Consider the following 22674-nt stretch of genomic DNA (forward strand, 5'->3'; position numbering starts at 1 on the left):
GCCCTGGGATGTCAGGGCTGGGCCGACACCGCTGCCAAGGGCCAGGGAAACTTTTGGCACTCAAGGGCTGGAGGAGGTGAGATGCCAACCAGAAAATCACCCCACATGATCCTGGGGCTGCCTCAGGGCAAACACCACAGCCAGGCTGAGCCGGCTGGATGGGAACAACCAGGGGCCATGGGCACAGCCCCGAGGCACCTCCCTGCCCAAAACAAGCCTGGGCTAACCAGCCCTGCTGTCAGCTCTGCTCTCAGGTCTGTCTGGGCCCGGCTGTGCACTGTGTGTCCTCAGCTCTCGGTGCTGATCCAACCTGGCTGCTCCTGTGTGGCTGCTGCAAGATTTTGGCTACAGCAGCACAGGGAGCTGCATGTGGTTTGAGTTTTGAGAATCAGGAAAGCAAATGGGACACAGCCCTCCTTTCCTGCAGAGGTGACCGGCTCTGCTGCCAGCCAGGGTGTGCACCCAGCATCGCCCCAGGGGAGCCAGGCTGGGGCACTGGCTCACTTCCCATGGGGTTTACTCTGGGAGAGCCCTTGTGCCATGAAGGGTCTTGCTCCCCATGTTCTGCTGGGGCAAATGGGCTGGAAAGCACTGCCCTCAGATGCCCACTCCCTGCCAGACCTGTGCCTGGGCTGCTTCGCTGGCAAACATGGCTAGGGGCCCTGTCAGGTTGGGCCACAGTTGTTGGGGCTGAACGCTGATGCTGCAGGAGCTGGGGCAGGAGGGGTGAAGGACTATGGGGATGGCCAGCCATGATCTGCCCAGGCCCATTCCCAGCCAGGACAGGAGGAGAAGCTGTCACTGTCACCACTGCAGGTCCAGCTGGTCCCAGCAGCACAGTGTTGCTCTGTCCCTTCCTGCAGGCAGGAAGGTGCTAGTCCAGGGCTGAGCCAGGCCAATAGCAAAGCAAAGGCCAAAGCTACCATCAGCTTGGCCCTTTGGTGATGGAGAGGGACTGAGGGTGCTGGGAGCCCCAGGAGGGGCAGGTATGGCCCCCCCACCCCAAGCTTGGGGCTGGAGGAGGAGGACTGAGCTGTGCCACCCCCAGCAGTGTTTGCAGGGCTGAGCGACAGCCAGGGCACTGCTGCCAGGCCAGGTGTCTGGGCCTCACTGGGGCCACCCAGCACAGCAGCAAAGCCACAACGTGTGCCAAGGCCAAGGCTGCCACTCCCAGGCACTGCCACGTGCACAGGGCTGGGGTCCCCACCTGCTGTCCCCTCCTCCCTGCGGTGACACGAACCAGGGACAGGCGTGGTGCTTTCTAGAAAAGGTTTTACTGTCCATTGCAATATATTAATTGATGATGCATATTTCGAGAAAACAATTAAAAATCCCTGCTTGCTTGGAAGGGGGAGCAAGGGGGCTCGGAGGGGCAGTGCCCGGCGCGAGCAGGCGCCGCAGCGGGGCTCGCAGGGATGCAGGTGGTGGGAGAGGGCAGCCCCTCTCCACACCGGCCGCGTCATCACCCTGGTGTCCACATCCAGCCGGGATGAGCAGAAGCCCAGCCGGCTGCCGAGTGGCACGGGACCCCACGGCTATAGGGTGAGGAGGGTGCCGTCCTCCCGCCCGCTGCCCCGGCCGGGGCTGCCGTCGTGGCTGCCCAGGGACTGCAGGGAGCCCCGCGAGCTGTGGGGGGACAGGCTGCGCTGGAGGGGTCCGTCCGCGGGGCCCCCGTTGGGGCAGCCCCCGGGGATGTAGTGGGAGGCGCTGTCGCTCTCGATGACCAGGTCGCCCTCCTCGTCGCTCTCGGCCGTGCTGTAGTTGCTCAGGTACTGCGAGGCCGGGCTGGGGGTCTGCTGGCTGGGGGTGCTGTCCGTGGACATGCCGGAGCTGCCCGAGGCCTTGCTGCTGCGGATGACGTTGTTGCGCTGGTTGGCCGGCTTGACAGTGATGATGAGGTTGTGGCTGTTGGCCACCATCATGTCCGTCACTTGGTCCAGGGACTTGCCGGCTACGTCGATGCCGTTCACCTCCAGGATCTCGTCGCTCACCGCCAGCAGCCCCGTGCTCTCGGCCAGGCCGCCCTTCACCAGGCGGGAGATGAAGATGCCGGGCACCTTCTCGACGCCCTGCGGGGCCACGCGCACGCTGACGCCGTCGCGGATGTAGAAGCCCAGCGGCTTGTCGGAGCCGTGCTTGTGGAGCCGCACGCGGCGGTGGGTCTCGGGCAGGATGTCCACGTCGATGATGGAGGAGATCTGGCGGAAGTCCTGGGGCATCCCGATGAGGAGGTGAGGCTTGGCCCGGTAGTGCGCGGGGCGCAGCAGCCCCTTCTTCTTCCGCTGCAGGGAGTTGGAGGCGAAGACACTGGCATCAGACTCTGCTGTAGGGAGCAAGGGAGGACACAGGTCAGACACCGCAGCCACCTGGGGATGCGACCGTCTGCCCTTGGCCCCAGGTGTTGGGGGAGCTGGCAGCAGAAGGGCCCCGCTCACAGGTCTCACCGGCTTTTCCTCCCCAGAGCATCACCCTGGCTTTCCCTGCAGCCTGTCTCCGCTGGGGCCCATCTCCTGGGATTACCCATCATACACAGGCCAGGATTAGTGGGATCGAGGCAGTGATTCAGCCTTAATCACACTTTAAGCCAAACTCTGCAGTTTAACACTAGAGCTGCCAGCCCTGATGGCCTGGGAGCTGCAGCCATGCCCCGGTTTGGGTCTGGGGAGAGGGGACCCCCCATACGAGGAGTGCTGCAGTGGCAGCAAACTCTCTGAGAGCGAGTCCAACCCTGGGAGCCACCACCAGAGTCCCCAGGCCTCACTACAGCAGGGCCATCACTGGCATGGGCTGGGGATGGCTGCCACCATGTGCTATAGAACCCTGCCATCCCCAAGGTCAGAGACTTCCCAGCTCCCGGAGATCCATCCCAGGGCTGCAGCATCCCCAGGGCCACTGAACATCCCAGACTGTGATTTATGCCAGTGTCTCTTATGCACCTTCATACAGGGTTTGACGCTCCTCCTGGACCCTGCCCTGGGGCTGCTCTGTGGGGCCCAGCTCCAACACATCCTCCTTGGCTCCATCCACCAAGAGCTGGGGAGCATCCCCTTGTTCCCCTCTGGTTTCTCCCCATCCCTGTCCATGTGGGAGTCCAGATCTGGACACTGCATGGTCAGCACATTCCCCACAGTGCCCCCCACCAGCATCCAGACCCCACTCCAGCCTCAGGAGTGCTGGGGATGTCCCCAAGCCCAGGGGACATGGGATTTCTCCCTAGTCAAGCCAGCCTGCCAGGGCTCCTGGCTTATATATATCTTCCTGCACACACAGCCTGGCATATTTTTAGCTCAGGGAAGGGCGGCGGAGGCTTTCCCACAGCTATTTCAGCACACGAGCTCCTCTCCAAGGGGCACAGAGTGGCTGGGCCAGGCAGGTCCAGCACGCCAAGGATGAGCCTGCTGGTGGCCCCGGCAATGTCCCAGGCTCTCCTCTGCCCTTTCCATGAGCCTTGGCCCAGCCAAGGAGGATCAGTGCCACCATCCCAGCCAGGATGGCTTCACCCAATGGGGTGATGGCTCAGAGGGGAACCCAACCTTTGCTTTTTGCCCTCTTGCTGCAGGACTGGCTGCTGCAGAGCCCACTGATGGGTGCACACCTACCTACACAGGTGTGCACAGCTCCCCGTGCCCGGCACTGTGAGAGGCTCTGCAGCCACATTCCTCAGCGACCCGGACCGGTTCAACGACAGCCCAGCCTTGGGATGACCTGGATCCATTTTAAATCAGCTGTGACTCACCCAGGGCTTGCTCCTGGCCTCTCTGCACACCTCCCCGTGGTGCTGCCGGCCCCTTGGCCCCTCTCCCGCAGGCACAGCTGGCTGTTGGGGCTTGCTGGTGTTGCCTCTTTGCCCTCCTTATCACACTGCCCACAGTGCCAGGGCTGTGGCTCCTGCCCTCCACACTGTGCCATCTTGGCATGGTCAGTCACAGGCTTTTTCCAGCAGCAGACAAGGTGGCTCTGGGAGCAGGAGCAATGCTCCCACAGCAGCCCTGGCACACCCACCCCTGCTCCAGCTCTCTGTGCCACAGCCTGGATCCAAGCATTGCTCCAGGAACGGGATGGTTCGGCACTGGCAGCGACAGCCCCTGAGCACAACACGGGCTCCAGCAGCCTGGATTGCTGCTGCTGGCCCCACACTGTGTGGCCACAGAGAAAATGCATGCCCAGGGCGTCCCACACCACCTGGATGCAAAAGCCCAGAAAAAATGGCACACAAGCCAAGGCTGGCCATTGGCATCACCCCTCACCCACAGACTTCATACCACTGAGCTGGAAACATGGAATTGCTCTAGATGCTGTGCCAGAGCGGGAAAATTGGGGCTCTGGGTCAGGTTCTGGCTCTGCACTGCTCACTGATGATGCTACTAAAGAGAAAACCCTGGTGCTACTAAACCAAGTGGAAGGGGACAGGCTCATTTCTCCTGTGAAGAGAAGTACCCAGAGTGTTTGTCACTGGGAGATTTCCATCCTCGACAGGACACTGCTATCAGGGCAATTCCATGCACCTGTGCAAGGAAGTGGCTCTCTGAAAATATGCCACTAAGGTCAGGGCAAGCCCATGGGCTGCCAGGGAGGCAGCAAGTCTCTTCCCAATGCCTAAAATTCAGCAGCACCCTGAGAGCTCTGCCAAAATGATGGCTGTTGCCTCCTCAGGGCAGGGAACTGGATGGGGCTCCCAGCATAGCGCTCATAGGAATAACACGGGTGTTATCAGGGAGCCCACGCAATCTTGGCTGGAAACCACGACTTCAAAGGGGTGAATTGCAAGGATCTGCCTCTGCTCACGGGGTCGCACGGGGCTGGGCTGGGGCGGGTGCCCCTCGGCTGCCAGGGAGAGCTCACGTGGGTGCCACAGCCCTGGCAGGGCTCTGGGAGCCTCCCAGTGCCACCATCTCCACACCCAACCACCAAAGCAGTGGCTGGAAGGTGTGATGCCATGGGACATGGCTCATCTCTCCTGATGGGCAGAACAGATCCAGCGCCCTTCTCCACATCCCACTTACCCTTCTTCTGGATGATGACCCTGAGGAGGGGGTTGGCAGAGGACAGGGCTTTGTGATAGTTGTCGTCGTTGTTGATGGGCAGGAGGTCTCCATGGATGTCTGTGTAGCCCAGGAGCACGTCCACCCGTGGGATCTGGTGCACCGTCTGCAGCAGCCGGTAAAAGTCCTGGAAGCTGCCCGCGCCGGAGCGCTTCATGGCAAAGCGGCGGAATTCAGCATCGAACTGTGGAGGAGGAGGAAGAGGAGGACGAGGGTGAGGCTGGGCAGGGTTGGCTCTGGCCGGCAGGACTGATGAAGGCAGGGCACCGCACAGAGCTGCCCCAGGGCAGGCAGAGCCAGGCACTGCCGGCTCCAGAGCCCAGCAGCACCAAGGCAGCAGCACCAGCCGGGCAGAGCTAGTCCCAAAAACAAAGTAAAAGGAGCGAAGGCGTTTTCCTGCCCAAACACCGAAGAGACAGGGCGAGAGAGGTGCCCCCGAGGCAGAGGAAGGACCCTCCGGCCGCACCACCAGCCATGGCAGGCTCTGTGCTGCCGGGAGGCCCTTCCCTGCGACACGGGCACTGCCGGAGCACCTGGTGAGCAACAGCGTTAATTAAAGCCTCCTTCCGTCACGACGAGGGGGAAGCCAATTAAGAACAGGCTGAGGAACGCTGCGGGGATGGCGCTGCCCGTGGGGGTCACACCCCGGCTGTTGGGGCAGGCGGCGGCCCCCATGCCCTGGGAAGGAGGGCACGCTGCACCCCGACAGGGGTCCCGGACAGGCAAGGGCACAGCTGGGCAAGTGCACAGCTGGATAAGGGTGCAGAAATGGAGTGCGAACATCTGGGTAAGCACGGGGATGGTGGGTGGGCACAGGTGGATGCATATCTGGGTGAGGGCACGCATCTGGGCAAGGGTGTGCCGGATGAGCGCACATCTGGATGAGCAGACACGTCTGCGGGAGACCACATCTGGGGGAGCACACAGCCATGCAGGTGTGCACATCTGGACGCACAGCAGGGGCTCGCCCCTTGCTGGGGGCGCCCAGCTGTGTGATGGCATAGCTGGGGGGTGTGCACGCCTCGGCGAGCGCGCACATCTGGGCGAGAGCACATCTGGGCAAGGTGTGTCCCCGGGGTGACCGCGCACCCAGCGCACCCACACCGGCGGGGCCACCCCGCACACGGGAGCTGCCGGCGCGGCTCACCGGCGCCCTGCGCATCTGGCGGGCGCTCCGCCGCGGCGCTCCCACGGCCGCGCCGAGCGATCCCGCGGCCCCGCAGAGCGCACGGTGGCGGGACGCCGCGCCCCCGGGCCGGGCCGGGCTCGGGGAGGCTCCGTGCAGCGCCGCCGCAGCGCAGCGGAGCCGAGCGCCCGCACGGCCTGGCTGCCGCGCCGCTCCCCGGTGCGCGGTGCCCGCCCCACGTGTGCCGCCCGGCGCGGGGGCGACGGCGCCCGGTGGCGACCCGGCGGAACCGGCACCGACATCGGCATCACCGGCGCCGTGCCCGGCGGGCGCTTACCTTGCTCTTGACCTCGATGACGGGCTCGGCGGAGCGCGCGGGCGTGCGGTGGTGCTTGGCCATGGTGCGGGCCGGGCCGGGCCGCGGGGCCGCGCCGCCACCGCAGCTCCCGCGGCCACGGGGGATTTTCACCGGCCATGACGTCACCGGCGGGCCGGCCGGGCCCCGCCGCGCCATTGGCCGGGGCCGCGCGGGGGGCGTGGCCCGAGGGCTCCTGACAACGTCGCCGTGGTAACGGGGGCGGGAGCGGGCGGGCGGCAGGACCCCCGTCCCTGTCCCCAGCCCCGTCCCTGTCCCCAGCCCCGTCCTGTCCCCAGCCCCGTCCCTGTCCCCAGCCCCGTCCCTGTCCCCAGCCCCGTCCTGTCCCCAGCCCCGTCCCTGTCCCCAGCCACATCCCCGGCCCCATCCCCGACACCCCGGTCCCGCCCGGCCTGGGCACTGCTCCGCTCGCCAGCGGGACGACGCCGCGCTGGGACGGCACCGGGCACCGCGCCGGTAATCCCAGGCGTCCCATCGCTATCAAGAACCTCATTAGCGGCAAAGTGAAGCCAACAGCATGTCCAGCACCCCCACTGCATCCCCACGAGTGTCACCGGTGGAAGCCTTGGCCCCACCTGGGGATATCCCGGTGTTTCCCCACGCTGGCGGAGGGCCCTGCCTCTCCCACCGACCCGGCACTGCTGCTCCCTGTGCCACCATTTTGGTGGCCTTTGGCAGAGGCACCTCTGGTAGCAGAGGACAGTTTCCAGCTGTGCCCTTCATTTCCCACCTGCTGGTTAAAGATGCCCTCCAGTTTTTCTCCTCTGTCTGGCAGGAGAGTTTTGTGCCGCCCTGGAGCAGCACAGGCCAGGGAAGGTTCACTATTTCGGGGATGAGTTGCTTTACTGAGTGGTGGAACAACCGAGTGAGAGGACAAGAAATGCTCAAGTTCACCGGGTATGCGGCAAAGCCTCGCTGTGCCCATCCCAGCACCAGGCTGCCAGGACATGTAGCCAGAGCACATCTCCTCAGTGCTGCTGGGCTGTGTCCACAGGTACCCTCAGGATGTGGCTCCAGCAGAACTGTCCCTGCTCAGGCACCGAAACATCCAGGGACAGGCAGGCAGCCCCTTCCCTGCAGACCCCACGGCGGAGCTGGAGCGCACTGAGAGCTGCTGGCACCGGGGTCACCAGCACTGATCCAGACTGGGCTGGGTTCATGGGCTCCGAGGAATCTTGGAGCCAAAGGGGCCGTGACAGAAGCGCCATGAAATGTTTTTTAAAGCCAGACACCTAATGAGCACAGCACTTCCAACAGAATGAAATAATTGAACTGAGTCCAAAGAATCAGCCTGGCTTGTCTGGATCACACTCCCCTTTGACCCTCGCTCTATCCCAGCCCACGGAGCAACCTTTGGATGGCACAAAATTGCATCAGACCCCGGCTTTTAAACAGAGTAATTGTGCTGAGGTCAGAGAGATAATCCTGATTTACAACGGAGTTAATATTTACGCAGGCACTGGTGACAAAAGAAGCTTGCAGCTCTTCATCTCCAATTTTGGTAAATCAGGGTTAATTGTTCAGCAGGACCGTGGGGTGACGTGCTGGTCACACCTTCTGTTTTGTGGCATGGCTCCAAATCTGCTGCCACAGAGAGAGTTAAGTTAAGCAGACAGTATCAGGGCAGGCATTTGTTTTGCTTCAGTCCTAGGAGCTCTGAATCAGTCTCTGGAACATGTGGTACCAAATGTCCAGACGTGCCCACTGACTCCAAATCCACTAGTTCTTGGCTGCTCTGGGTGAGGGTAGTGAGGGCCTGACTCTCCAGGGGGCTTAGCACCCCCAGGCTTGGAGTGGGGCTGCAGAGGTTTAGCACTCAGGTAGGTGGTTCCTCCAGCCCCTGCTCCAAGCCAGGTCAGCACTGGGTTCAGGTAAGTTTGTCCAGCACATTCCTGAATGTGCAGTTTTCCCAGCAATGGCTCGGGCAGGGGATGGGGAGTGGGCAGCTCAGGTGAGCTCTGCCCCTCCTGCCTGTGACAGGGGGGAGAAACACAGGAGCCTGAGCTCGTGGCAGATTGGCTGTGGCTACAGTGGCTCACCTGGTCCATTGGCCAGCAACTGCACAGGGAGTCCCAGCAAAACACACACTCAGAGCCTGAGATCCTGGTTTTACTCTGACATCTCCACAGCCTTCCCCTGTCCCTGCCATCCACAGGAGCCCTCTGGGCACTCCAAGCAAAGGCTACAACCAAGTGAGCAGAAAAGTCACCTTGATGCTATTGGGGGACATTGTCAAGGGTGGCCCTGGACACTGCGTTTGCCTTTCTTTCCCTCTTCCACTGCCATTAGGAGCTGGGGGTCAGGAATCATAGCCTGTGCCAAAGGAGCAAGAGGAGCACAGAGAGGGCAGAGCAGGCAGGAGCACAGCCTCAGTGCTGCCTGTGGGATGTAACAGAGGAATGGGCTCCGATGGCGTTGTCCACCCTCACAAGGATGTACCCTGGCAGCCGTGGAGGGTTCGTCGGACCAGACCCAGGCTCAGCTCGTTTCTTTATGATTTTGCTTTGTCGGCGGCAGTGCCCCGTGGCTCAGCTCTTCCCCGGGATGATGATGCACCCCCGTGTCTTCTCTGGCTGCAAAACCCAGTGCTGGCTGCGGACTCATCCGTGCCTTCGGGCAACAGGTCTGGCTGCCAAGGAACAGTGAGCAGCTCCCGAAACACGCAGAGTAAATAAACACCTGGTGCCGAGAGATAAAACTGCTTCTCGCATCCCTACGGTTTGGTTTCAAAGGACGCGAAAACCCCCTCCTGGTGCACAGGGATCATTACCACTGTTTTTCCCGATGCTTGGTCGCATCTCAAAGGAAGATGGGCGCGAGGAGGACGACTCAGAAGCTCCTGGTCCACATTTTCACGTCTTTTTATTTTTTTTTTGTCAGTAAAAATTTCATGAATTATGAAAAATAATAACTGCACACTCCTTTTGGCCCCGCGCAGAAGCGCGGCGTGTCCTGTCCCCGCAGAGTCAGCAGCAAACCCGCTGAGGCAGCTGCGCAGATGTGATAAAACAACCACAGGGTGAAAAAGGGGATGTTTCACCTGGACCAGGCAGGGTGCAGCACCTGCCAGGGCCCCACAGAGCTGTGCTGCCCCGACGGGCGGAGGGGAGAGGGAAGAGCGAAGCCAGGGGGTCCCTAAAAGCAATGTTGCTGCTGGGGCTGACGTTGTGGAGGGCGGGAGGACAGTGGGCACAGAAGGGACAGCGGAGACAGCAGCACAGTCCCCGCATGGCCGCCATCCCCTTACGGCCCGGGCGGGGCGGTGCACGGTCCCCATGGTGACGCTGTAGCCCCGCCCCTCGCCCGGCACCGCCCAATCAGTGCCCCCGCCTCCTCGCGGCGGAGCACGCGGGGCCCCGTCCCATTGGCCCACGTGGAAGTCCCCGCCCTCTCGCCCGCCGCGTCGAATCAGGTGCAGCCACCGCGGCCCTGCGGCGGGGCGGGCCCCTATAAAGGCCTTCCCGGAGGGAAAGCTCCGCCGCCGCCCGTCCCGTCCTGTCCTGTGTCTGTCATGGAGGAGCCGCTGGCGCTGCTGGTGCGGAGCCCCTCGGGGCGGCACGACGACCTGCGGCTCCGCGCCGCGCCCGCCTGGACCGTGCGCCGCCTCAAGACCGAGCTGCGCCAGCTCCTGCCCGACGCGCCGGTGAGTGCGACACCCCCCTGCCCCGCCTTCCCCTTCCCGCAGCCCCGCCGGGTGGGGGTACCGGGTCCCCGCGGGACAGCGACGAGAGCCCCCGTGGGACTCCTGTGGGGCTCCTGGGGCTGTCACCTGTCCGCCTCCCCGTCCCAGGGTGTCCCGGTCCTGGCACCTGAACCCCCCCGCCCCGGGGTGTCCCGGTCCCGGTTGCATCAGCCTCGGGTTATTTTGGGACTCGGTCTGTGGCTCGGCCGCGGTTAATCATTAACCGCCCTCCGGGACGGCGTGTCCTGCGGGTGTTTGGAGACGTCATCGCCGGGGGAGGCACCGGGCTGTGCCGGGGAGCGCCGCACCCACCGGGAGCTGCGAGCGCGGAGGCTCCTCCGGCGGGGTCTGGAGGCTGTACCCGCCGAGCGGGAGGCAGAGCGGCGGGACGGGGCTTGTGCGGCTGTGCGGGGTTGAAATGCAGAAGTGTCGCTGCCCCTTGAGCCGCAGGACTCGAGGGCTGACACGTGAGAGCTGCTGGAGCAGCCGCGCCCCGTGACCCGCTGCTCCCACGGGAGGCGTCCCCGCAGGAGGGGCTGTGCTCTTCACGGGGTCAGAGAGGTTGGAAAAGACCTCCAAGATCGTCAAGTCCGACCTTTGGCCGAACACCACCGTGCCCGCTAACCCGTGTTGTGAAGTGCCATGCCTGCTCATTTTTTGAAGGCTCCCAGGGACTGTGACTCTCCCCCCTCCCTGGACAGCCCGTTCCAATGCTTAACCACTCCTTCAGTGAAGAAATATTTCGTAACATCCTGAGCCTGCTCTGGCGAGCCTAAGGCCGTTTCCCCCTGTCCTGGTGCTTGTTCCCTGGGAGAAGGTCTGACCGCCTCGTGCTTTTGCCCTGCTCTCCAGGGAGTGAGGTGACTGCCCAGAAACGGGCTCTGGGACTGCTGTGCTGCAGGGGGACAGCTCCAGGTGGAGAGCTCCTGGGACTCATTGGATGGGCTGTAACAGATTTACAGCTCTCAGTGCTGATCAGATTGGAGGGAACTCCAAACCTGTTTCTGGGAAACACAAATGTTTTTGTCAGGATTGTAAAAGAGATGGCACGTAACCAAGTCCTTTGCCAAAGGGGCTTTATATCCTCCTGCTGGTTTAGACCTCACTCAAGCAATTTAGACGTCACTCAAGTAATGTCACACTTGGGCGTTCAGTTGTGCACATCTAAATTCAGCTAAAGTGAACAATTCCCTCTGCCCCTTAATGTGTGGGGTGCTCCCAGCTCCATGCCTCTTGTCTGGCTGTAAGTTGTGTCAGTAGTTCTTGTGTGTGCTTGGCAGAGAAGTCATCCTACTCTTTGTTTTCTTTCTTCAAAGCCTGAAGAGGACCAAAAGCTGATTTATTCTGGGAAGCTGCTGCTTGATCATCACTGTCTGAGAGAACTGCTGCCAAAGGTATAAAAAATATCTTTTGCCATGTGCTGAAATATATCAAGAGAAGTGATTTTTTTTTTTTAACGTGTTTTCCCTTACATTTTTAGCATGAGGAATTGCATGCTCTTCATTTGGTGTACAAATTCAAGACTCCTGCAAATGTGCAAGAAACCAAATCAGAGGTACTTAAGCTAAGTTAACAAGCTGCTCTGAATCTTGGGGTTCTAACTAAAAATGAGAAGTGCTGAATGACCATTTTAAAGTTCCTGGTACTGCAGGTTTTCCCTGTTAATGTAGCAGCAGTATTAGTTTGTGATACTTTGTTTAGGAATGTGAGAATGTATTTGGATTAAGCTGAGTAAAAAAAATTGACTCTACAATTCATCAGTAAAGATTCTCATGACCTCTGTTAAGAGATATGAGAACTATCATCTAGTTGTAACACGCTGCTCAGGGGAGAAATGCTTTCTGGTAAATTCATTTTTAGTAAAGAGAATATGATTTGTCATGTTCCAGGCTCTCTTAGACTGAGCTTGTGGGCAGAACACACAGAAGTTGGGGAAGTGGTTCTGATCTGTATGGGGAAGGAAGAAGGCTGAGAGCTCGGACACTTTAACTGCTCTCATTAATGACTCATCTTTGGCTTCCTCTCTACAGGCTGAACCTTAGAGCTTGAACTTAGTACTTACTGTTTTCAAGTGCAAATGGCCAAACCCAGTCCTTACTTTGAAGTGGGTGGGCAAATGTTTCTAGAGGTGTGTTCCTGTTGCCCATTATAGGCAATTTGAGCTTACCCTACCTGTGCCTGGTGGTTGCTAGAGGTGAGCCAACTTTGGCTGGATATTATACAGATTTATCACCACAGAACAGCTCTTGAACTCTGTGTACAGCAGGTGGTGCATGCAAGTACAAACTTGCCATAATAAAAAGCCAAACTGCCTTGTGTGCAGTTTCCTCTGTTCCCTCTGATTACATTTTTATAACCAGATGGGCAGTGAATGTGTGCACGAGAAGTAATAAGTACAGTGTAGATCTGGTGAAAGGGAAGAGTAACATCAAGTCAATTTTGCATCCCAGTCATTTTTTTCTTTTTAAGGAACTTTAAAGTACTGTTGGAGGTGCTTGTGGCGTGGTGCCCAAAAGCAGTGTCAGCGCTGAGTGGTGCCGTGCAGGACTAAGTGTGTGAGCTGGGTTAGCAGTGTTAAAAAAAGAACATATTCTGGGTGATGTAACCTTTTTGCATAAGGTGTGTGTGGTGTCCTGAGTGAACCTCACTGGCTGCACTGTTCTCTCTAGGTTAAAGCTGATCAGCACAAGTCGTCATCAGAAGCCAGTCAGGAATCTGTATCTTCCTCAAATGGTGGAAGATTGAATTGCTCTTCAGGTGGCCAGTCTTCAGCAGAAGCCAGTAATGGGTAAGTACATTTTTATGTACATAAGTAAGATTTTAAATGTTGTGTTTGTGTTTGGATACCAGCTCCTTATGCCACACATACTGTCTTACGTTCACAGAACATGGGCCAAATATGAGGCTACATATAAAAGCTTTAGAGGACATAGAATAATTGGGGTTGGAAGGGACCTTTAAAAGCAAACCTCATGTCATGAGGGGCACCTTCAACTAGATCAGGTTGCTCAGAACCCTGTCCAACCTGGCCTTGAACACACCCAGGGATGTGGCATCTAAAGGAAAATGCACTGTTAGTTGAAATGTTAGTTGAAAATCTTCCTTTTATTCACATGGGTAAAGATGTGTCTCTAATATTCTAGAAGGAAGAATCAGTTTTCCATCTCAATGCACAGAATGGCAGAACCTGTTTACATTGTTCTGTAATAAATTACTCTTGCTGTTTGTCCACTGTTTGCTAATGAATGTGTTCAAATTTTGACCAAGGCTGGAAACGACTCGGCATCCCTTCCAGAGTGTGGCTCCTGGCTTCTCTGCTTACACAACCTACAGCATGCTGCAGATGTCATGGTTCCAGCAGATCTATGCAAGGCAGTACTACATGCAATAGTAAGTGTTCTGTCCTAAGCTACCAGTAGGAAGAGAAACTGTAATACAAGAAGTTGAGAGCTCCGGGCAGTTCTTCCTCTTCTGATGGTGTTTGGAGACTCTTTTTCATTGGAACTCGTGCTGAATGTTGAGGGAATGCACCTCTAACTGCCATGTGGTCTCTGTTGCTGTTCAGGCCACTGATTCTGAGGCTTACCCCCTGCAGATCTCTGACTCTGATCAGGAGGGCAGGAGTCTCCAGAGAAAATGTAATCCTGCTGATGAGCCTTAGCTCTTTTTTTGACTGCTCAAAGTAGCACGCAGCTGCTTTGACTGGAGATCAGTGACAGAGGTCAAGCTGAGACTGGCAGAAGGCTTTTAGGCAGATTGCTCTAAATTTTTTTGTGAAGTATTGATGTTATTCATATAGGGGAGTGTGCCTGGTTTGACTGGCTGAGATCACTGTACAGCTCTAATGGGTAGAACTAAAACTTTTTAACCCTCCTGTAGCCTTTAAACTTGATGCTTTCTGCTTGCATGTGATGACTCTGTTCTTAAAGACAGACAGGTTTTTCAGTGCCTGTGTTAAGTGTGAAAAGATTTGACTAAGCCTCGTTCTGTACTCTGCTCTCTGGTTCCAGCTTGGCTTCTACTGCTGCATCTGGTGACCCATCCCATGCACAGCGTTCTCAGGAGATACCAGTGGCTCCAGTGACGCCTCCAGCTCCTCTCCCAGACCCGTTTCCTGCACAGAACCAGCCTGGGAACCAGAATGCTGCTGCCCAGGTTAACGCAGTGGCCAACCAGAACCTGCGGATGAATGCCCAAGGGGGTCCCCTCGTGGAGGAAGAGGAGGAGGGTGGCAATCGGGACTGGCTGGACTGGCTCTACTCAGCAACACTGTTATATGTTTTTGTCAACATGGTCTATTTCTACTCCAGTATCAGCAGACTCCTCCTGGTTATGGGCGGCACCTTTCTGATGTATCTGTAAGTGTATGGGATGAATATTTACTATTCAGAAGTGTTCCACTGAAGTACTGAGCTCAGTGCTGCACTCAGCTGCCTCACCACTTGTACCTGGAAAGGGCCAACCACTCCTCTGTCATGGTATAACTCAGTATAACGAGGTCTGTACTTTTTGTGAGGTAGTGCTGGTTTTCTATATTCTTTGTCATGCCCTTTTTTTAGGGTGAGTACAGAGAAGTTACCCAGGGTTGTACAGACATGGTAATCAAGCAGGCTCTTTGTACCTCCAGTAGAATGCTGGGTGCAAATCTGGATGTAGTGCTGCTTGCTTGGAATGGGAGCAGATGCTCCCCTTCCCCTCCAACCCCATGGTTTGCTGTGAACTGGAGGCTTTGAAAGTACTAAAATGGGTCAGGGCTGAAAGACCTTAATATGCTGAACTTGTTGCCAGCAGCTCTGAGCAGTCAGATGTGGAGCTGTTGGTGTAACAGGAGGGAGTAATGTTGAAACAACGTTAATTAAAATCTGTTACCTTCCCCAGGCACCACGCTGGATGGTTCCCATTTAGGCGAAGACCAGTTCAGCCCTTCCCAGGCAATGTTCCTCCTCAAGCTGCTCCAAACCAGGACCAGAACAATAACTTAGAGGTATTGTCTTGCTGTATTTTTAAACCATGGGAATGAAACCCTGTTAAGTTTCACTTTTGGTTTATTTATTATGTGTAGCAAAAGCTTCCCTCTAAACTTTTATAAGAAACTGTCTTCCATGGGGGAATAATTTGCAACTGAGTCCTCCACTGGTGTAGTATATTCATTCCTTTGTTCTACAAAATACTTCAGACTGAATGTTATCTTTTAGTTGCTTCTGTCCTTCAGGAAGTTGTAATAGAGAGTGGTCTGTCACAGTCTGTAACTGAGGACAGAGTTCAGACTACACCTCTGTAGGATTTGGGTCTGCAAACAGTTTGTGAGTCTTGTATTTCAAGCTGACGCTTCTGGTTGATGTCAGTGAAAGTTAGTTGGCTGTAAATACATAATTCACCTGATCTGGTGCTGCATGTCTGTCCTAGACAGTGTTTTTGGACACACAGTGAGGGTTAACCAGTGTGCATCTTGGTTTTTTGACTTTGTGTCTGGGGATACTTGGAAGATTTTATATTCAGACAGTGACACTTGGGCAACAAAACCTGCTGTTGGATCTCTGATTGTTGTAATGCGTTTCTGAAACTCTCATTTACCAAATATCCTTTCCTTTGGCAGGGAGGAAATGCAGGCAGAGCAGATGCATCCGAGGCACCTCCCGATGGGGGACAGGCTTTACAAGAACTGCAGCAGGCTAATCCTTCACTTATGAGCACAGCATGGGTGTTTTTCAAGACATTCTTTGCATCCCTCCTTCCAGAAGGGCCTGGAGTGACCCAGAACTGATTTGTCACCGATCTGCTTGTCTTGAAACTGCAGTGGGCACCTGAGACAATCCGATACCAACTCCAAACCAGACGTGGAAGGCACTTCCTCTGGCTTTCACTGGCCAAGCAAATAAAGCTGCAAAGAAGCCTTACGTCGTTACAGCCTAGAGACTAAAATGCTTGTCCTCATTCCAAAGAACTTTGTTCCACAGCATTTATTAGGTACCTGTGTAGAGGCTTGGCGTTGTGAACTTGTGCACTTAAATGCACAGGCTCCGAGCGGGTGTGCAAAAATGTTAGAGAAGCAAATTGCTTCTTCTGTGCAACGTGATTCCTGTTGGAATGTTTCAAATGCTATTTTAATTACACTGAGTGTAGGATCTCAAAAAAAAAAAAATTTTTTGCTAGATATGCATTAGCGGATTTTTAGGGAAAATCCATTGTTAAATTGCTTCGACCGTATTTTTAATTTTCTTTGTAAATATTTTCCTATGAAGGATGTGTTGTGCAATCTCCTTGTTGGACAAAGTGGAGGACTGTAAGACAGTGACCTGGATAAGCAATTACCTCAGTGGAGCTGCAGACTAAATGTCACGTTGCCAAATTCAAATAGTTTAAACTCAAGGTTTAATTCTCCTCCCTACCCCCCTCCACCCCCACTGCCAAATAATGGGAGAAGAGCGTGTTCAGATCTGTGTAGCAAAACATTATGCAAGGTGTAAACTTCACTCCTTTTGGATGCAAAGTCGAAGCAGTCTAATACCCGTATTCAACTTTGCATCCTCGTTCCACTGTGTCTCTCCTGTATTATTTCATTGTGTCCCCTTTCATTTCTGATGTGGTTAAGGGCTATGATTCCAATAAAATTTGCAGGCATTTATATCCACGTTTGTATACACCCTACAGCAACTGGAAGACTACCTGTGCAAAGCACAGGATGTGCTCTTGCCTTGTTTTGTCATAAAAAATTATGAGTTGGGATATGAGGGGCAAAGATGCTTGCAGAGCCTTAAACTCAGTTCCTTGCCTGTGTTCTCCAGCAGCCTTTAGCAGTGCCTTGGGTAGCTTGTGTTTGCTCACTGACAGTGGCTGACACAAGTGGCCACGGGCAGGAAATTCCACAGGTATTTGGAAATTTTGACCTCTTGAGCCCTGGTGTGACTGCTGGTGGAGTTGCAACACACTGTCTTGGCCCAGGGTTTTAACTTGGCTTGAAATGTGCTGTCCAGGAACAGCTGCCACTCATGGAACTTGGAATGCTTTTCCTCAGTGTTGCCTGCACTTGGCAGGGCAGTTTGTTTAGGAGTGTCTCATCAGGGCTGACATGCATGAGTTGGTACAAGCAGTTGTAACTGCTTGATCTTGCCACTTCAGGCTGATGTTAGACATGGTTTGTTGGTGTTTCCTGTGGTAGGGAGCTTAATCCTAGTGGTGTTTTTGCTTTGAGCAATTCCTTTTCCAGCTCTATTACTGAGTTGATTTCCTGCCACATCTCCAGTTTGCTGGACACTTGGAAGATGGGTAAAATACTCTTTAAATATTTAGAATTAAGTAATTTGAGATGAGGTGAGTTTTGTTAATTCAGGTATATCCTGCATAAGCCTTTGAGGATGTTCTTGGAGGAGATACCCCCTCTTTCTTGCCTTGCTGGTGCTCTGACTGTTCAGATGCCACTCTGGGAGTTGCAGTTGCTGAACAAAGGCATCCCCAGAGTTGTGTGCCCTCAGGCTGTGTCCCTGTGCCCTTTGGTAGGCACAGGGTGGGTTCCAGGTGACAGCTCTCACTGCAGCTGCATCCTGAGCCACTGCACTGGGGGGATCCCACAAGTGTTTTGTGGATGATGGAGTTTTGGTTTTGGGTTTTTTTTCCATTCAGGGTGTAGCAAACAATCACTCAGGTGTCTTGGCAAAGTGCCCACATAACTGAGCTGTGCTTGTGCCCAATATTGGCAGGAGAGGGGATTTCCTGGCAGCCAGGAATAAACTGGGTATGGTTTAGGCAGCAAGCACATAGTGCTGGATTACTTGCAAAACCTCTAATCTGACAGCAAAACATCTGTTGTTGTCCTGAGGCTTTTGCTGCTCCCATGAGCAGGCAGATTGGTTTAAAATTAGTTGGAAAACTAGTGATGTGTAGCTAATGCCACTGGAGGGGTGCAGTGAGGCTCCTGGGCCTCTGAGTGTTTCCTTAATGGCTCAGTGAAAGGCATGACCTCTGCCACTGGGTGGAGGGAAGCTGTGAGTGCAGCAGAGGACACTAATGTGGAAGTAAATGCTGTATAATCCTGCAGAGGCAGCTGCCAGCGGTGCACCCGGGCAGGAGCACCAGGATGTGAGAGGGCAGTGCCTGGCTGAGGGCTCTGAACACCAGTCACTGAGCCAGCCAGCCTGGTGTTACATGGAGCTGGGAGTCCGAGGTGGCCCTAACCCCTGCCACTCATCCCCGACCAGTGGAGGCCTCTGCTTTGCCTGAGACAGGCTGGGAGCAAGCAGGGCTGGCTGAGGTGTGGAAGGAACTGTGTCAGCTCAGCCTGGAGGGATGGCAATGCAAACAGTGAAGTATGTAAGGAGGGATGGCAAGGAAGGGGATACAGCCTGCAATGCCAGCTGTGGGTGACAGCACGAGCCTGAAGGGGAGGGAATCCAGGTCAGACACCAGAAAAAAATGAGCCTTGAATCTTCCAGAGCAAAGCTACTGAAAGAGCATAGGAATTCCAGAGAGGTTTTCTGGGAGTAACTTCTGTGCCCTGTGCTGGGATGGAATCTGCAGAGAACAGAAGGGGCCTTGAGGCTGTGGGTTTAGGAGGTTGGGTTTGTCTTGGCTCACACTTCAAGCTGTGTCGTTCTGCTGCTGGTTTAGCTCCTCTGCACACTCGTGAGCACAGCTACACAGAGGTGTGCTAGAGCAGCTCTGCTGCAGAGCTGTACCTGGTCAGGTCAGGTGCAATCCTGTGCAACCTGAGGCTTTTTGTGTGGGATTCCCCGAGAGCAGGCGGGTTGTGCAGCAGTGACAGTCCACAGGGTGGCAAAGTGAGCAGCGGGATAAAGCCAATCCCTCTGCTGTCGTGTGTCCTGATACGCTCTGGCAGCTTGTTCAGGCTGAGAGCAGTTCTCTGTCCTTGCTGAAAAACAAGTCGTGGGAGAAATGAAGTCTGTTCTTCTCAGGCATTTTTCTTGTTGCAGAAACTCCCAACAGGCTGCTTCCTTGGGAAACCACTGAAGTCCTGTTTGTCACCATGGGTATGCTCCTGTCCTCCACCTGTGGAACATAAATCTCATGAGAATGGGGTTGCTGCTGAGCAGATAAGCTGTGGATGGTGGGGTGTGGGTGTATGACTTCCCCTCTTCTCTGAAGAGCTGTTTCACTTGTGCACGTGCTTGTTCCTGTTCTCAGCAGCCAGGGACATCCCAACAGCTGTGCACTTGCCCAGCTGAGTGTTACAACCTCCCTCTGGTCTTTGTCCTGTGATCCATCTCTGGCTGTGAGGCTGGTGGGATTTGCAAAGCTGTGCATCCAAAGGGTCTCTCTCCTCCGAGGCCATCCCAGCGCTGTTCCCCCATTGCATCACCAAACACGCCAGCTGCATCTTCATCATCTCACCTCAGCCCCTCTGCTTCATGAGAATAGCCCTTGAAATGTCTGCTAGTATTTAACGTGGTCTGAATATCAAAAGGAATGATATCATAGAGGTGACCCAGTGCTGTTGTACAGCCTGGTCCCAAACCTGCAGTGAGGGGCTTGGGGTCAGTTCATACTCAGCTGCCTGCCTAGGAGGGTTGGGCAAATCCTGGGAAATGCTGCTTCTGGGCCCGTGTCTTGTGCCTGCTCAAGTGGCCTCTGCTGCTGAAGAACCATCCAAATTTCTTATATTAGCACTGAAAGTCGTATTTGCTGATCTTTGTGTGGATTTGGCAGTGCAGGATCAGTGCTGCAGAAACGATTCCACTCGACATCACAAGTCTGTATTCAAATGTTGGCAGAGCTTTAACTGGTTTAAAGAAAAAAATCTTGGTTTAATATGTTATTTGTCTGCATTTTGTAAGCCTCTAGGACAGATGGGAACAGTGGTCTTGGGCTGACCCTCCTGCCAGCCCTGGGCTGAGCTGCTGTGTGAGTCCTGGCAGTGGTGCTGGAGCCCATCCTGCTTACAGAGCAATGTGGGGACAGGGTACCTGGAAGGCTCTCTCAGGAAGCAGCTGCAGGGTAGCACCAAATGTTTGGGTCACAAACAATGCAGCACAAAGATTAATGGCACTGTGATGTACCTCTGCCCTGGACAGCGTGGGGAAAAACAACCTCAGTTGTAGGACAGTCCCCAGCAAGGTGGTGAGTACATGTGTGCATGCACAGCCTTCAGATACATCCTTACACAGCAAATATTTATCAAAACATCTTCCAGCATCCCCTCTGGACGTACTGCACAGCAGCTTGGGTGTTTACCCTTTCTTTGGTGTTTAAAGCCTGTCCTGTCTCCTGCTAGCCAAAATTAACCTTTCTTTAGGCTTGTAAATCTGACCTGACTCCTCCTAGCCTGACCTTTCACTGGGAGGAGGGTGGGCTGTGGAGTCCCTGCTGCCTTGGCCTTTGCTTGGTTACTCCAGGACAAGGATGCTCACAGCATCTCTGTGTTCCACATGCTTTTGCTATTGTAGGCAGAAAGTCTCCAGCCTTCCTGTTCCCACTGGAGGTCAATGCCCGGCAGTTCCCTGTCCTCCTTTTCTCTCAGCTCTGGTTGTCTGTTGACAGCAGACTCTGCAGCAGTGATGGGGTGGGGGAGCTGGCCTGTGAGGGGGCTGTAAATGCACTGGATCTACCATTTGGGTCTGGAGTCTTGGGCTTTCTGCCTTCACCTACCCTGAGACACTGGTGACAAATACCCCTGTATCGAAATGCCCATTTTACCTTTCTTCCATGCTGGTATGAATTGCTGCCCTGGGCAGAGAGCTGGCCTCCTGGGTCCTGCTCTACTTTTCCTTACAGTGGCCAACACCAGCCTCAATGGGGCTGCTTCCCTGCTGCAGTGTCTCCTCTGGATCTGCTTCAGTAAAACTTTAACTGTGTGCAACACTCCTGAGTTTGTGCCCTACAATAAATGGGATTGTGTCTTTTCTCTACTGAAAGCTTTGCTGAGGGTGCAGGCACATGTGCTCATGTGATACCCAGCACAACAGCATCTCTGTCAGTTTGTCATAGAATCCCAACATGGTTTGGATTGGAAGGAACCTTAAATCTCATCTTGTTCTAACCCTTTTCTGTGGGCAGGGTCACCTTCCACTAGACCAGGTTGCTCCAAGCAACCATCCAACCTGGCCTGGATCACTTCCAGGGGTGGGGCATCCACAGCTTGTCTAGGTCAGTGAAGTCACTGACACAGCCAACCTGTGCCAGTGCCTCATCACCCTCTGAGTAAAGAATTTATTCCTAACACCTAATTTAAATCTCTTTTAGTTTAAAAACATTGCCCTATCATTATCTGCTGGTATAAAAAGTAGCTCTCCCTCTTTTTGATACTGGAAGGGGCTCTAAGGTCTCCCCAGAGCCTTCTCTTCTCCAAGCTGAACAACCCCAGCTCCCTCAGCCTGTCAAATGATGGTTTAAGTGTCAATTTTAGTGCCTCACCTACCTCTGTGTTTGCACTGCAGCACCTGAGGAGCCCCCTCCTACTGTGTCTGCAGGATTCCCTCTATCCCAGGTGTCGGCCACTGTGCTCACATCCCTTGAACTCCGAGCTGCTGGGGAGGGCTGAGCACGTCAGAGCCGTGAGCTGAAGGACAGAAACTAGAGCTGGTACATCGTTAAAGCCCCTTGAATTCAAATCCCTTTCTAACATGCCTGTGCCCTTTGCAGCTTCCTTCTGGAAAGCTGCTGTGGTGGCTGAGATGATGGCACTGGGCTGCCATGTGGGCTCTCCACTGCTCAGACACCCTCTGTCTGTATGTTGTGCTTCCAATGATTTACCTGTTTGCTCACAGCGCAGGGTGGGCTCTCGGCGGGCAGCCTGTCCTCGCCCACCGCGCTGCTCGCCTGCAGAAGCCCGGAGGAAGCCTGCAGATGCTCGGCTTCCCTCGGCAGGTCAGTGACCGTGAGTGCCTCCCGCAGGGTACCCGAGGCCGTTCACCTTCTCAACTCAGGAAGAAAACAGCAGGGCAGGGTGGGGGCTGCCGGACAGCAGGGTCCCCAGAGGAAACGTGCTCGCCTGGCGCAGGGAGGATGGGATGAGGCATCTGCCAGGGAGAGCAGGGAGGCTGGCACCTCGTCTTGCTCGGGGGGTTGACAAGTTCTCACCTGTCCTTCTCCATCAGTCTTTGCTGGCAATATGGTTCATGGGAGCTGCTGTGAGCCTCCTTGCTGAAATAACGAAATAACCCTGCTCTGTTTTGTCCTGGAGCTCGTTTTGGGAATGGGATGGGCCCCAGCACCATAACAGAGGTGCAGGGGTGGACAGTGGCATGCAGGTCAGGTGTGAACTTGGGTCTCTGAAGTCCCCAAATAGCAACTGAGAGTCTGGATACATAAAACTCCAGCTTAGTGGGTTCTTCCCCACAGGGAAGGTGGCAAACCAAAGATCATCCACAAATCCAACCAAGAGGCAGAAAGCACCACAGTGCTCTGGTCATGGAGTTTTCCAGGGATGTGGGAGATGTGGGTTCACCCAGTGGCAGCAGGAAACACCCCCTTCCCGGGAACATGCCTCCATTTCCCC

At 55.3% G+C, this 22674-nt stretch overlaps 2 protein-coding genes across 3 annotated transcripts; one reads left to right on the forward strand and one right to left on the reverse strand.

Moving 5' to 3' along the window:
• Window positions 1-527: 527 nt before the first annotated feature.
• PARD6A (par-6 family cell polarity regulator alpha) lies at window positions 528-8475 on the reverse strand. Of its 2 annotated transcripts, none has more exons than XM_051801936.1 (3): window positions 6506-8475; window positions 5004-5226; window positions 528-2320 (listed from the first exon to the last, which is right to left on the reverse strand). In XM_051801936.1, exons 1-3 carry the CDS (start codon window positions 6680-6682, stop codon window positions 1536-1538), a joined length of 1185 nt encoding a protein of 394 aa, XP_051657896.1. In that variant the 5' UTR covers window positions 6683-8475; the 3' UTR covers window positions 528-1535. The 2 variants fall into 2 exon arrangements, with proteins under 2 accessions (XP_051657896.1, XP_051657895.1); XM_051801935.1 differs by having other exon boundaries at window positions 532-2323; window positions 6506-6874.
• A 1449-nt stretch (window positions 8476-9924) lies between these two features.
• Window positions 9925-16851, forward strand: HERPUD1 (homocysteine inducible ER protein with ubiquitin like domain 1). Its single transcript, XM_051801937.1, has 8 exons — window positions 9925-10187; window positions 11543-11620; window positions 11707-11781; window positions 12896-13014; window positions 13494-13616; window positions 14237-14584; window positions 15105-15210; window positions 15823-16851. Exons 1-8 carry the CDS (start codon window positions 10056-10058, stop codon window positions 15988-15990), a joined length of 1149 nt encoding a protein of 382 aa, XP_051657897.1. The 5' UTR covers window positions 9925-10055; the 3' UTR covers window positions 15991-16851.
• The last annotated feature ends 5823 nt before the right edge of the window (window positions 16852-22674 follow it).

This window comes from Manacus candei, unplaced genomic scaffold (assembly GCF_025592945.1).
Source record: "Manacus candei isolate 608988 ecotype Guabito, Panama unplaced genomic scaffold, ASM2559294v1 h1tg000053l, whole genome shotgun sequence".
In the NCBI taxonomy this organism is placed as follows: Eukaryota; Metazoa; Chordata; class Aves; order Passeriformes; family Pipridae; genus Manacus; species Manacus candei.

Bases quoted from the DNA above. Each gene is read 5' to 3' on its own strand.
- PARD6A (XM_051801935.1), bottom strand. From the start codon at position 6,682: ATGGCGCGGCGGGGCCCGGCCGGCCCGCCGGTGACGTCATGGCCGGTG. The intron at 5,227-6,505 runs GTAAGCGCCCGC...CCTCCTCCACAG, and splicing joins TCATCGAGGTCAAGAGCAAG to TTCGATGCTGAATTCCGCCG. The intron at 2,324-5,003 runs GTAAGTGGGATG...TGCTCCCTACAG, and splicing joins GGTCATCATCCAGAAGAAGG to CAGAGTCTGATGCCAGTGTC.
- HERPUD1 (XM_051801937.1), top strand. From the start codon at position 10,056: ATGGAGGAGCCGCTGGCGCTGCTGGTGCGGAGCCCCTCGGGGCGGCAC. The intron at 13,617-14,236 runs GTAAGTGTTCTG...CTCTGGTTCCAG, and splicing joins AGGCAGTACTACATGCAATA to CTTGGCTTCTACTGCTGCAT. The intron at 15,211-15,822 runs GTATTGTCTTGC...TTCCTTTGGCAG, and splicing joins ACCAGAACAATAACTTAGAG to GGAGGAAATGCAGGCAGAGC.